The following is a 14,686-nucleotide window of genomic DNA, read 5'->3' as shown; positions in this document are numbered from 1 at the left end:
TTGTGGTACCATCGACTTGATGGCCTTCGGGAAGTAACAAGACTGCCGTTGTACGAGGCGGCAGAAATGACACAACTTTTGTGGAGGAAAATGGAGGAAAATCAGCTGTAACATCTACTGGAGGAACGACCAGTGCGGGGACAACTTGTAACGCAGTTACATTTACTAAAATGACCAACCTGAAGACAAGGCCAAGAAACATAGTCACGTCTGCTGAAAGAACGACCAGCGGGAGGACAATAGGGGATACAGTCACATCTGCTGAAGGAACGACCAGTGGGAGGACAATAGGGGACACAGTCTCATCTGCTGAAGGAACGACCAGTGAGAGGACAACAGGGGACACAGTCACATCTGCTGAAGGAACAACCAGTGGGAGGACAATAGGGGACACAGTCTCATCTGCCGAAGGAACGACCAGTGGGAGGACAATAGGGGATACAGTCACATCTGCTGAAGGAACGAACAGTGGGAGGACAATAGGGGACACAGTCTCATCTGCTGAAGGAACGACCAGTGAGAGGACAACAGGGGACACAGTCACATCTGCTGAAGGAACAACCAGTGGGAGGACAATAGGGGATACAGTCACATCTGCTGAAGGAACGACCAGTGGGAGGACAATAGGGGATACAGTCACATCTGCCGAAGGAACGACCAGTGGGAGGACAATAGGGGATACAGTCACATCTGCTGAAGGAACGACCAGTGGGAGGACAATAGGGGACACAGTCACATCTGCTGAAGGAACGATCAGTGGGAGGACAATAGGGGACACAGTCACATCTGCTGAAGGAACGACCAGTGTGAGGACAATAGGGGACACAGCCACATCTGCTGAAGGAACGACCAGTGTGAGGACAATAGGGGACACAGTCACATCTGCTGAAGGAACGACCAGTGTGAGGACAATAGGGGACACAGCCACATCTGCTGAAGGAACGATTAGTGGGAGGACAATAGGGGACACAGTCACATCTGCTGAAGGAACGAACAGTGGGAGGACAATAGGGGATACAGTCACATCTGCTGAAGGAACGGCAAGTGGGAGGACAATAGGGGACACAGTAAAAAAATATGCTGCCTCGAAAGTCGGTACTGAGAGTAGTAGCAATCATGCAATAGCAAGAGACGAAATTCCAAAGAGCTGGATTTTGATGGGACTTGATAGCATCAGCATGGTCGATTGGGTTGAGATCCTAAACACCACTACGCTGGTAGGTAATGAGACATACGACGGCACCACTTTTCAAGTCACTGATGATATTGTTGACAACACTTCGCTTCTAGATCAACTTGATGAGACTGGGTTAGAGGACAATTTAACCGAGTCCGATAGAAGGTATATTGGCTATTTTAACCAGATTCAGAAAGCAATAAAGCTGTCCTTGATACCAGTTATCATAGGCTTAGGGGTATTTGGTAATTTGGTTTGTCTAATCATTATGACAAAGAAGCATAACAGAGAAAATAGCAAATGTTTCTTGATGGGTGCGCTGGCTGTAACAGACCTTATCATTGTATCCTTCCATACGCCGATGTACTACATTGGGTGGAACATCAGCAAAGAAATGTTTAATACAAGGTATGTGTGCAATGTCTTTGCTTTCTTTGGGAACTGTTGCCTATGCGTGAGCGTGTGGACACTAGCCTTTATGACGGCACAGAGGCTCGTGTGTCTCTTCAAACCTATGAGGGCGAGAGCTATAATGAGCAACATCAGACTCACCGCGCGAATTCTGCTTGTGGTTCTTTTGGGATCCATATTAGTCAGCCTCCCATTAATATTCGTTACGGACCCTGATGGTCCTGACGAGGGCCACCACGGAATATGTCAGGGGATGAAATATAACATATGGTACGCGAAGGCATACCCGCATATCAACAACGTGGTCAGGGCCTATCTCCCTTTTCTCGTCATTCTTGGCTCTAACATTGCCATAACCTGCAAGCTAAAGTCCGCTGCAAGGGAGCGAGTGAGGCTGCAAGAATCAGCACAAGAGCAAAAACAGAAGACGGTCACAAAGATGTTGGTTTTGGTATCCTTCGCATTTATCATTCTGGTGGGTCCTTTAGCTGTCTTCAATGCTACACGCCTGGCTTTGAATGACAGGTGCGGACCAGTATGTACAGCGGCCAAGAGTGCGGTTTACCCATTGGTCTACGCCCTGCAGGCATCGAACCATGCTGTCAATTTTTACTTATACTGTATCGGCGGGGGTAAAAGATTCAAAGCGGAATTTTTCCAGGTGATGAAATGTTTCGTGAAAAGGCAGCGAAAATCATTCAGTCACTCTAGATCTTCTAGTTCTCATGCAGTCCAGCCTAGCCTGTTATAGCTGATAAAGTAATAACAAGCAAGGCGGGTTCGCAATATTGTGAACTACCGCCAAACAATAGTGGTATCAGCACCGCAGCCAGGCATTGAACTTAATATCGCGATTGAAGTCCCAGTCGACTGGTGGTGCCCATAAATTCTATGACTGCGCCTATCACGACGAAATTGCAATGGTGGATCCTTTGAGTGCATGGATAGATAACATTGCTAGGAGGCTTTCCCGGATTTATTCGAAAAACATTTGACATTATCCCGACTTTTCCCTGAAAGGTCGGATTCTAGAAAACTAATAAAAAATACTTGGGCTTCCCAAATTAGGACCTTAAAAATCAACCTCATTAACCCCATTCAAATTAAAATTGATAAATCGACAGTATGTACATAGCTTGATTAGAGGGTACCCAGAAATTCGTCAATGGGCTCCAATAGATATGATGGGTCCCATTCTGACTGTCGTAGATTACCGATCTCCTATAGTTTATTTTAAGCATTGTGTGCTGTTGTGTCCAGCCTTTGCTAGGTAACCATATTGTTTATTAGGCCTCGGCTAATCTGGGCCGTTCTTTGTATGTTCTAGGTTATTTAATCCATGAGCACAATAAACTCGGGGCATTTTGCCATCCTCTGTTGGAACAGGAACCCTCGTCTTTACTTCCTTATATTTCCTTTGATTTATCACGATGTTTAGTCCGTGAAATTGGTACCGAAACCCGGGATTTTATCAGCACGAGAACGTGAACCACACGTCAACATGGAGAAGCTCAAACTATCCTGGACGGCGGCTAGAGGATGGTTGACAGGAGAAACGGAATCGTTACACTCCATAATCCTGCGTACGGCGGGTCTAACTAAGGAAACTCCAGTATCAAGGGGAAGAATTCGACAGACGCCTCGCTTCGGTCGATGCAGTTCAGACAGAAATACAGAAGCTGTATGACAACGAGGAACATTTAGAGGACATAAAAAAGGCTACTATCGTACGAAATAAATATATTGAAGTCAGGCTCGAGGTTGTCCGAATGATGGCTGAGCTCACTGCGACGGGGCCTGCGACGACAGTTGTCGCTGGTCACAGCTCAACTCATTGACATTTGTCATCCGCTCGGCTTCCAAAACTCGAACTTGCCTCGGGTCCACTCAGCCGACCCGGACTCCGCCACAACAACCACAACAACCCTTGACGCAATACGCAGATCTGCCTGTATATGCTGGTTCTGTTGTTTATTTATTTATTTATACTTTTCTATGCGCTACAAAAAATACATGTACATAACACAAACGGTAATAGAACAACAGCAGAGCATAGACGGGAAACCCATTAGGCGAAAAATTAGCCTCTTTAATGGGTTTCCCTTGCCAGTAATTAGCACCAAAATAAAAATACAAGTATAAAAAAGCATCTCAGGTAGGCCTGCAGCTAGCACACCTGCAAAAGCCTACCCAAGAGCAACTATTTTAGACATCGAACGAATAAAACTTGTTATCATAAAACTTATTTACAAAACGTTTAAAACAATTGTGATTGTGCGTGATTGCGCAAGTCACGTGGGAGGTCGTTCCACAGGTTAACAATTCTATTAAAATAAGATGCTAAAAACGTTTCAGTCCTACATAAACGAAGGCGGAAAAGACAGTCGTCCCCTCTTCTTGAATAAAAGTCGATAAAATCATGCAGGGGCAAAGTAAAATTTCCTGTCAAGCAATTGTGAAAAAAGAGGAGGTCCAATATTTCCCTGCAGAAAGACAACGGCATAAGGCCCAAGGCCGACAGTCTGTCAAGCAATTGTGAAAAAAGAGGAGGTCCAATATTTCCCTGCGGAAAGACAACGGCATAAGGCCCAAGGCCGACAGTCTGTCTGTGTAAACAGTCTCATTGCCCAAAATCTGCCTCGTTACACGACGTTGAACATCTTCTAAACGTGACAAATTACGTTCAGACGAAGAATCCCAGGCAACGCTGCAGTATTCCAGTCTACTACGGATAACACTGCCATACATAGTTTTCAATAACTCAATGCGTTTACAATTTCCAGTCACCCTTCTGACCGCGTACCAGGCTGAGTTAGCTTAAGCTAAGCGCACACGGGCGACAAAATGACAAAAAAACCTGAAAACATTTGTTTTCAAATATTTTTTCACAATTTGTTGCCCGTCTGCGGGCGACAAAAACAGATGTTTTTCGAAAACATTTGTTTTTGAAACAGTTTTCGAATATTAAACATGCAATATATTTTTGACCTAGTCAAAATGTTTTTTGTCAAAACGTCGCCCGTTTGTGGGTGACTGCAACGAAACGTAAAACATTTTTTGCGTCATCATCGTCATTAGCCAATCACGATGACGTTCAGCGTCATGTGATACCAACCAAGCCAGGTCAAAATGGCAGCGCCAATTTTAAACGAAAGGGGGTTGATTGTGGATGAAGAATCGGAACTGCATGAATTAATATGGACTATTGAGCTCGAGGGCAGGTTGGTCGAGCTGTGACAGGAAAGGCCTGCCCTGTTCGAGGTGACCTCGCCGCTCTACAGCGATAAGAACAGGCGGTATGCCGCAATTACTGAAATAGCAAAGACCCTAGAGATCGGCCGCCATCTTGGAATACGCGGGTGTGACCGGGGGTGTGACGTATGGCGCAACCATGGTTACCCCTTGTTTTTGACGTGACCTGTGACGTGACCGTGTCATTTTGTCTCCCGCGTGCGAGTGATTGAAACAAACACGACAAAGACGCAAAACATTTCGAAAACAACTGAAAACAAATGTTTTCAGTTTCGCTGTCATTTTGTCGCCCGTGTGCGCTTAGCTTTAGAGACAGTTTGATCAACATGCTTGTTCCAAGTAAAATCGCTTTCAACAATAACACCTAGATCCTTTACGTCTCGTACTCTTTCAAGCAGAGTTCCGCCCATGTTGTAATGGAATAGGAAGGGGTTTGACTTTCTAGTAACAGAGATTATCACACATTTAGGTTAGAGACCAGAAATAGTTTCTTCCGTAAGAACATCCGGTAAATCATTTATATAGCAGGAGAAAAGAAGAGGGGCCAAAATAGAGTCCTGGGGGACACCCGAAAGAACGGGTGCGGGCGTTGACTCTTCCCCCTCAAGCACCATCTTTTGGGTCCGTGAGTTCAGGTACGACCCGAACCACTTCAAGAGTTGATCATGAATACCAAAACTGTGGAGCTTATGACACAGGAGGTTGCTGGGGACACTGTCGAACGCACGGGATAGGTCAAGGTAAAGAACGTCGACTTGGCCACCCTTGTCCAGTTCCTGGCCTATCTTGTCGAATATTTCCACCAGTTGCGTCCCTGTAGAACGGCCCTTACGAAAACCGTGCTGACCCTGGTTTAATAATGGTTCAGCGTATGGATACACATTATTGAATAAGCATTTTTCCATGACCTTGGATACTGCTGAAAGAAGGGACACCCCGCGGTAATTCTCAACGATACTCCTGTCCTTCTTCTTAAAGATCGGAATCACATTAGCATGTTTCCATGCTGATGGTACAGAACCAAGTTCCAGTGACCTATTGAATAAAAACGACAGAGACACAAGTCACAAGTCATCTGCGCAATGTTTCAAAACTCGAGGAGACACATGATCTGGGCTGCTAGCTTTAGCCGCATCAACATTGGCTAAAGCCTCCCGCACGGCATTGAAAGACATTACTACAAAACCAAGATTAGGGTCCTCAAAAGTGTGAATAACCGAAGATGATTGAGCAAAGACCGAGGAAAAGTGCTTGTTAAATAACTCGGCTCTAGCCTTGTTGTCAGTTGCACTTTGGTCTCCCAGTTTCACGGTTGACGGAATGGAATTAGAATTAGTCATGGCGCGATAAAAAGACCACCATTTTTTAGGATTAGAGTGGATTTCCTGTCCCAAAGAGTTAACATGCGATCTATATTTATCTCTCGTTAGGTTTCTAAGTTTATTCCGAAGGGCCTTGAACTTTTTCCACGAGGAAGCATTTACCCGCTTAGCTTTACGGCAAGCCGTCTTAACTTTGTTGGACAAATGCTTCACCTCCGCGTCAATCCAGCGCGGGCGATGATTGTCACGCACCACTCGTTTTGGAACAAATGAATCTACACCGGTATTGAAAACGCTCAGCCAGTCGTTCCAGATGGTGTCCATATCAAACGTACAGTGATTGCGCACAAAATCCCTGCCAAGATTGTTACTTATATAGTTCCTCAATCCATTAAAATCCGCCGATTTATAATCGTACACCACACGAGTTACTCCGTGGTTGCGGACAGGGTGAAGTGAAATACAAGTTATAACCGAGAAGTGATCTGAATCGTACATATGGGGCCAAACATCCGCATCCAAAAAGCATTCCGGAGCATTAGTCAGAATTAGACCGAGAGTATTGCCAGCTTTGTGCGTTGGGCAGTGCACTAGCTGAGTCAAAAGAAAATCATTAACCAGTTCACAAAAGTCGTGGGCTTCGCCACAACCTGGCGCAGAAACGCTCTCCCAGATTATTTCAGGTAAATTGAAATCACCCGCGAGACACACAATGGAGAATTTATCCTCACAGTTGTCCAACACTTCACGAAGCTTTGCTACAAAGCCTATTGACTCTGGCGGCCGGTAACACGTAACAAAAGCCATTTTGCGACCATTCTCAAGCTGCAACTCGCATACCAGAATTTCGGCACCTTCAATTTCGAGATCAGAGCGACGGCCAAATTTATATGAACTTTTTACAGCAAAAAGGACACCTCCTCCCTTCCGTTGCCTATCGTTTCTAATTATACGTTATATTCGTTTACATTCAAGATAGACGCATCCGCAACAGTGTCGTTGAGCCATGATTCCGTTACACTGACCAAGTCAAAATTCTCAGTCGTAACTAAATTCTCGAATTCTACAAAGATTGCAGAAAGCTGCCAAAACACGTTTTGGTACGCACCAAGTCCTGCCATTGTGATGACAGACTTTGAAATCGCAGCGCTCAATGCTTTAAGAAACACCCTTGGGGATGACCCCGACATCAAGGACTGCTTTTATCACCTTACTCAGTCAACTTGGAGAATAGTTCAGGAACTTGGTCTGGTGCCCAAGGAGGATACCGCGGTGACGTCACATCACGTGATCACGACCCATATTACTGATGGCTATGACCAATCACATTCAGTCTACTGACAGCACCAGCACAGAACATATCTCCACGTCTCACTGTCTGGTGCGCTCCTGTACACAAAACACCAAAAGACATGAAATATTGCAATACCTAGTATGGATTCTTCCTGTGTAAAATAAAATTTAAAGAGCAGATTAACTCCCACGAATAAAAAAGACGTTTGGCGTGGCCAAAGTGCGGAAATAATGCATCCGCTAATATACACTACGAAATACACTAGGCAATGCACTACGCGATACACGGTAGAGATGCAGTTGAGTTTGTTATTGTTTTGACTTAGAACCCCCCCCCCCCCCCCCCCCCATATCATATTCATGTATTCATGAAGTATGAACTTATTTCTGTCCCATACAACTCTAAGAACAGTCAATTTCTCCTTAAATCATTACCGAAACCGCGATATCCGCAGGAAGATTTCGTGCTAGTGTCCGAAAATGCATGATCTTACAGGGGCGCTAACTCGACAAATAGAGGGGATCTATGGGGATCTATGCGAGTTTTAGGTCCTACAGGTCTCGAACTTGTAAAATCTGTAAACATGCCTCCAAATCCCATTATGATAAAGAAGACATTGCCGGCCCATATCTGGGAGACTGTTTTGAAACCATCGCTAATTTGGGAAGATCGATGCCCGGCTATTTGGTTTTAAAAACCCTATTTTTCCCCATCAAAACAGCACTTTTCATTATTCAAATTATAAATTATTGTCTGAAGACTTATTTCATAGCAGAAAAGTACTAATAACTCTGATTTGATGCGAAAAATCGAACTTTATTTGATGACTTGATTTTCCCTTGGCCGTGGATAGAGTTTGTTTACAATATGCAGCGCCATCTTGGAAAAGCCGTGACGCCACCGCGGTATCCTCCTTGATACACGCGAAAATAAATAACCTCAAGATTTCATCCAAATTTGTCGAAAGTGCCCTTTCTTCTTTGGTTACAAGCGGTAAAATAATTGTCAAGCAGTATTACCGAGTTGGTGATTCTTCCAGCTGTCTTTCATTACATAGCCCAAAACACTCCAAACATTTTTAGCTGGCCTTTCCCAATACCGTTGAATTCGAATTGTTGGTTTGTCAATTTTGTCGGAAAACATTGCATAAAGGACCTGTTCATCAGTGCTGGCCAGCCCTCGGTTTAAAAATAGGTCCGCGTAGAATCGATACAATTTTGTCCATCTTAGCATGACGTCACGCCTGGCGATGAATACACATCCACACAGAGAATATTGGTTAGTCAAGAATATCTCTTGCGGAGACAGCTTGCTGTTTAAAGGCAACATCTGGCCGTAGCCAACCTTCGATTGGTCAAATCCTGGCGGGGTAGCCAACTTAAATGGAAGGTGGTCAGTCTGGTTTTGAAAAAATCCTCCATCAAACCATGCGAAATAAGATGTATTGAACACATTCTCCTTTGCAGCTAACTCGACAAGTTCATACTTGGCATTCATTGAGCAGCCATATTCAGGCACAACCGTATTGGGATGAAACTGTGGGTAGCCTTTATACGAAAGGATCTCCCTCACTTTATTAATCACTTGAAAACTCCTCAGCGCCTTCCTGTTGATCAGAAATATCTTTGTTTTCTTCTCTTGTGTCGCGCGGATCGTTTTAAACGTCTCATAAATGTGTTTGTCATCGAAGAATGCCACTACGTTATTCATGAGCCGGCCATATTCCCCCAAGCGCCTTTCATACATTTGTTTGGTGAATATTCGAGAATTTTTGTTGCCTTTTCGAAAAGTTCCAAGGTCAAAATATGCTGTCACGATGGTGATATCTTCACTGTAAACGCCCCGACTTACTCGTTTTTCATTCCTGCGCTGATTATGTGTCCTGATGTCATTCTTGAATTGAATGCTATCTTTCTGGAATAAGAAGAGCAGCAATTAGACGACAACTACTAGTCCTGGGGCTAAGGGTTTTTTTTGTGCAAATCTTGCTCCCAAAATTACTCTTCATATTTGATACGGGCACTAGCTGATCGGGACTCGTCATTTTAGCGAGGGTAGAACCTGAGAGTGAGTGTTTTTGTCTGAAGTGCAGGACGCCGAAAAAGCCGTAAAAAGTTGGTGAAGGGGAACTCTTTTTGACCTAGCTCTGCAGGTAATGCATTGTTTGAGGCAGTACCATTCAAAATGAAGCTATTCCTATCAGCTACATCATCATTTATAATCCATAATCAGCAAAAAGTTCAAAAGGTCAAACTATGATGTCATAATGGCGTTGCCCATAATGACAGGCCCAATAGAGACAAGACCACTAATGAATATTCATAGGTTGGAGGGTCGAGGCCTTTCAATTAGACGAGTGCATGTTTTTAACTCTCAAGTACATATTTGGAGAGGTATTGAAAAAATATTTGTTGTGGCAAGTCTACAGATATAAAGAAATTATTTGATGAAAATATTAATTTCGAATTTTGCTAATTTGGTAATAGGGGGCGTGTTTTGTGATTTTTCTGCCAGTTGGCTGAAAAGAGTGGAAATATCAATGTCTGTCTAATTTGTAGATTATCAAAAAATTTCCGTGGTCAACTACCAGTTTATTTTTCACCATTTGCTTGCCCGACTGTCCTGAATATCATAACAAAATTTCAGATTCACAACCCCGCGCAGTATTTAATGCGTCGCGGTCAAACATTGACAATTTAACTCCTAAAAGGCTTAAAAAATCAATTGTGGTCTTGTCTCAATAAACAAATTCGAAATAAACAAAGTTAAGGAATGCACTTTTATTATATTTATTCATTGATGGATCCAGTATGAAACGATCATCTTTTCCATAGCACTCATAATGACCCCTTGGCGACCATTTGTATTTCGGCCAAATTTCTAAAATCGACCAAACAATTGCTAATTCAGACCGAAACGGGAAATTCAATCAATGATGTTTATTTTTATATTATGGTAGTACCACAATACTTTGATTAAATGGCCATTATCTTCTTATATTAGTGCTTTAAAAAGCATTCTGCTTTGAGGTATTCACCAAGCAAAACAAAACGTCCTTTTACACTATATAATTTTTAAGAGAAACTGTCAGCGACAACTTTCGAAACCCTTTAATCAAAAGAAAAAGCTGCTGGAATAAAGCAATATAAAAAACTAGATAACTTGGTCAAGCATAGCACTGAAAATATTTTCCGTAACTATGATATAAGACACCACATGTAGCATGACCTCGTTCATACCTACATGTATTTGGTGATACTGGCCTGGAATAATGGCAAAACTGACAAACGGAAATTAATGCTCTGATCTGAGAGAGAATTAAGATATGAAGACACAGTAGATGAAGACTACCTGTCGGCTCCCAAAAGGGCCTAATGACACGACTGCATATGGTAACGCAATGACAAGGTTCCACTGTATACGACCGATTTTGCTGAAAATATTCCCTGAATTTTGGACTAATTTCACAAATATGCTAGATCATTGAGTAGAAATTCACCCTGAATCGATTAAATATACCTACAGACCTGCAGGACTCAGTAAAGGGTAGTGATCGAGAGGGCTAGGAGAAGTCACAGTGCCCACACTAAGATAAGCTATTTGACTGAGGAGATGCCCACGCCGATATGTATGGATTTTTTCTGGGCATCATACAGCAACACGGTGAAATTGCCAGTGCCAGGTTTAGACATTGACGTAGAGGCAGATTTCAAACAACTTCCACACGTCTTCACACTGTGGAATCAACTATAACTTCTCCGAGCATCTTCGACCTCTCCGAGTCAACCCCAACCACCTCGGAGACCAAATCCAGGCACAATCCGACGGGCATCCTGTAAACAACAGCCGATGGTATGGATCAGACAGCACATCTATTTGACAGTTTTCTCACTGTGAGTATGACGAGGTTATGCTAGGACCACCAAAGGAGCTATGTTTAAGTTGTCAAACGGTGTAGCAGCTGGGGTTGTGTTGTACTTTCAAATTACACTAATATCCTTTGTCCCTTATACACATGTATCACGATTTTGGATCATGCCGAAAGCGCATAAACTAACTTGGGATGAGGTTGCACAAGGATGCAGAGCAGTTTAAAAAAACGGTAGCTAAAATTGATTGATATGTTTTTGTCAGCTACCCAGAAATACTATGGTTACAGACTAATTCAGTGATTTTAGAAATAGTCGTAGGTTGGCCTATTTGGCGATAATATGATGCACCTCTTAGTCTGCCAGTGTGGCAATACAGGGCCGAAAGAGGCAAGTTCTGTTACATTTGTGCGTTGATGATCATTTAGTCGAAGTGTTGTTGTACTATCACAATATTCAAACATCATTTATTGAATTTTACCGTTTTGGTCTGAATCTAGCAATTTTAGGTCGATTTAAAAAATTTCAATTGGCCGAAATACAAAAGGCCGCCATGGGGTCAATATGAGTGTTATGGGAAATATGATTGTTTCAAAAACATTCTCATACCGTACCCTTACAGACTCAGTAAATAAATCTAATAAAAGTAAATTCCTTAATTCTGTTAATTAAAAATAATCAGTTGCTTGGGCCTGTCATTTTTAGCAACGCCGTTGGGACGTCATAGTTTGACTTTTGGCAACCTTGATGTTCAAACTTTCTGCTGATTATGGATAGGATGATGAAGCTATTAAATAGGAATAGCAATGGTCATATGCTGGTAACAACGCATTACCTGCAGAGCTAGGTCAAAAAGATTTTCCCTCATTGCAGACAAAAACATGATTTATCGCCCTTGCTGCCAGGTTTCAGGATGTCTACCCTCGCTCAAATGATGAGTCAAATAGTGCCCTTAATAGTAATTTTGGGAGCAAGATTTCCACACAGTACCCCCTCAGCCCCCGTACTGTAGGGGAGGGCGGGGTAGATTGGAACATTTTCCCACTGCGGGAGTGGAGTTTTCCTCAAAATATAGGGTTACTAAAATTTGAAGAAAATTGTATGCACTTTTCCTGTTCCAACCTGCCCCACTCAAAATGTTCCAACCTGCCCCCACACCTTCCGATTAAAAAACATGTCGTGTCCAGAGCACACATTGGAACAAATGTTTTCTTTTTCATCCTATTTTGATTGTTCATCACCAAAACTCACCATACCGTACTACCTGCGCTTTTTCCTCCTGTATTCATTATAAAAAATGTCATTTTAAGGTGTAGAAAAGTCACTCAGATATGCTAAAATCAGATGAACCTTTCTCAGAACTAGATGGTGTCCTCAAATGTCTTTATACCAATGTGGTAGAAGGGCACTATGAGAGGCTTTATAAGGATGGGAGTGCCAATAGTAACAGATTATCTCTTTCCACAAAAAATGCAATGTTTCAATACCCCGCGTTCCAACCTACACCCCATCCTCCCCTACATTCGACTTACAATATTGCATACGGCTATTAGAGAGGTTGCACAATCTTACGATGGCCACTCGGGCTATATATCCGATATTATAAATAATATTTATACTACTGTTATCATCATAAAACCACCACAATCTTCTTTATCAACGACATTATCACCATCATCGCCATCATCCCCATTATCACCATTATCACCATCATCACCATCATTGCCATCATTGCCATTATCGCCACCGCCGTCGTCGTCCTCATCGTCGACATAGTCGTCATCGGCATTATCGTCGTCATCATCATCATAAACTCTGTTCGGTGATAGTCAATAAAATAAGAATACTGCTGGAGTGTGATCCGATGAGTCACCAGATAACACGAGTTGATTTTCTCAGGCCTTATAGGAAGCTCGAGACCGCAGGTCGTGAGTTGACGACGTCCCGACTTCATGCCTATGTCGAAAGCCAAGAGTGGGGGAATTCCAACGTAATGATATAACAAAAGACAATAACGATGGCGTGAGGTTGTGTAGGGGCTTTCTCCGGATCTGCATTGTGTGCAATCGTTACAAAAGTTACTCGCGAATAAAACGAAATGACAATCAAGGGAAACCGGGAATTATGTAAATCTATTACACAGTGTGCATTTTGATAGTCTGTTGAATATGACCATCACCCATTCCGTGCTCAAGTGTGCTAATGCTCTATACGTGTATATACCGGTCATCGTGTGGTGAACTTTGCAGCTAGTTTCAGAGTTAAAGGGTAACTCGTGTCAAATTTCACCATATAATGTTTTAGCTGTTTTTGACAAATGACTACGTCACTTTCTCATAAATCGGTAAGGTTTTCGAATCGAAATGCACATTTTCTAGAAATTGATGGTTTTAATCCTGCCCGGACGGCTCGCTTCGATGCGTTGAAATTGCGCTACGCCGACGACGTTTTCGTTGATGACGTCACAACATGAACATTTTCGCGGTCTCGGTGGTTTACATTCAGCGATTTTATAATAAATCTAATAAAAAAAGGAAAATTTGAGCTTTACATTTGTGATCAACAATTAAAAACGGACGTATTTCCGCAAAGTTGTAAATCACATCATAGTATCACTTTAAAATATCCCGACGGAACAAGTTGGAACCAGAAACAGTGAATCAACTTGTGTAGGCATTTACATAGAATAATTTGCAAAGATTTACGAAACTGGCCTGTATGTCGCTATAAAAGAAATCACATGTCACTGCAATGATGACTTCCGCGAAGAAAGACTATAATCACCTTATCGTGGTTGTTAAAACAAAATGTTGTCATGAACTGGAAGATGATAAATGTTCCTACAATGGCACACAAAGTAGTTGCGATCCGTCTATACAATTTAGACATGTTGTCTTGTTTCGTATCGTAGAAACACGGTCTGGTTAGTAAAGTATCCGATATGAATCGTAGAGGTCCTCGCTCGAAATACCCTGTCACATTTTGCAATAAATGGTGCAGCTGGTGAAGCGTGGGTCATGTGACACATCTAATTGGACGACACCTGGTCATTAAAGAATAAAACTGTCGAGCGCATTATCAATGTCTGCCGCCAGTTGGCACATCTTGTCGGGGTTAATGTGGGCATGTATGTGTGCTGAATTTTCAGGCACTTTTTTTCCGCAGACATTGTCTACGTTCATGTTTTCCTCTATTGAAGAGGCAGGCTAACCAATGCAACTTAGATGGTCTCTCTGTGAGCTAAGATTTTAAACCTCTTATGCATAAAAACCCTTGCGGCAAAGTTAGATAACGCCCGTCCGCCATGTTTGAACGACCGGTCAGCCCTGTTTCAAATACCCTATGACATACTACCAACAAG

The 14,686-nt window shown here is 42.7% G+C and overlaps 1 protein-coding gene across 1 annotated transcript; it reads right to left on the bottom strand.

The window, feature by feature from the left end:
• Window positions 1–8,191: 8,191 nt before the first annotated feature.
• LOC135498180 (uncharacterized) lies at window positions 8,192–14,273 on the bottom strand. The gene is made up of 2 exons (XM_064788380.1): window positions 14,110–14,273; window positions 8,192–9,370 (listed from the first exon to the last, which is right to left on the bottom strand). The coding sequence occupies exons 1-2, from the start codon at window positions 14,212–14,214 to the stop codon at window positions 8,462–8,464; spliced, it is 1,014 nt and encodes a 337-aa protein (XP_064644450.1). The 5' UTR covers window positions 14,215–14,273; the 3' UTR covers window positions 8,192–8,461.
• Between the last annotated feature and the right edge of the window lie 413 nt (window positions 14,274–14,686).

Source organism: Lineus longissimus, chromosome 13 (genome assembly GCF_910592395.1).
Source record: "Lineus longissimus chromosome 13, tnLinLong1.2, whole genome shotgun sequence".
NCBI lineage: Eukaryota > Metazoa > Nemertea > Pilidiophora > Heteronemertea > Lineidae > Lineus > Lineus longissimus.
Note: the sequence above shows the minus strand (reverse complement) of the source record. Positions and strands in the feature narration are given on the sequence as shown.

Excerpts from the sequence above, each read along its gene's own strand:
- LOC135498180 (XM_064788380.1), bottom strand. The coding sequence starts at position 14,214 with ATGTCTAAATTGTATAGACGGATCGCAACTACTTTGTGTGCCATTGTA. Across the intron at positions 9,371-14,109 it reads GTTTTAACAACCACGATAAG|AAAGATAGCATTCAATTCAA; the intron begins GTGATTATAGTC and ends TTCTTATTCCAG.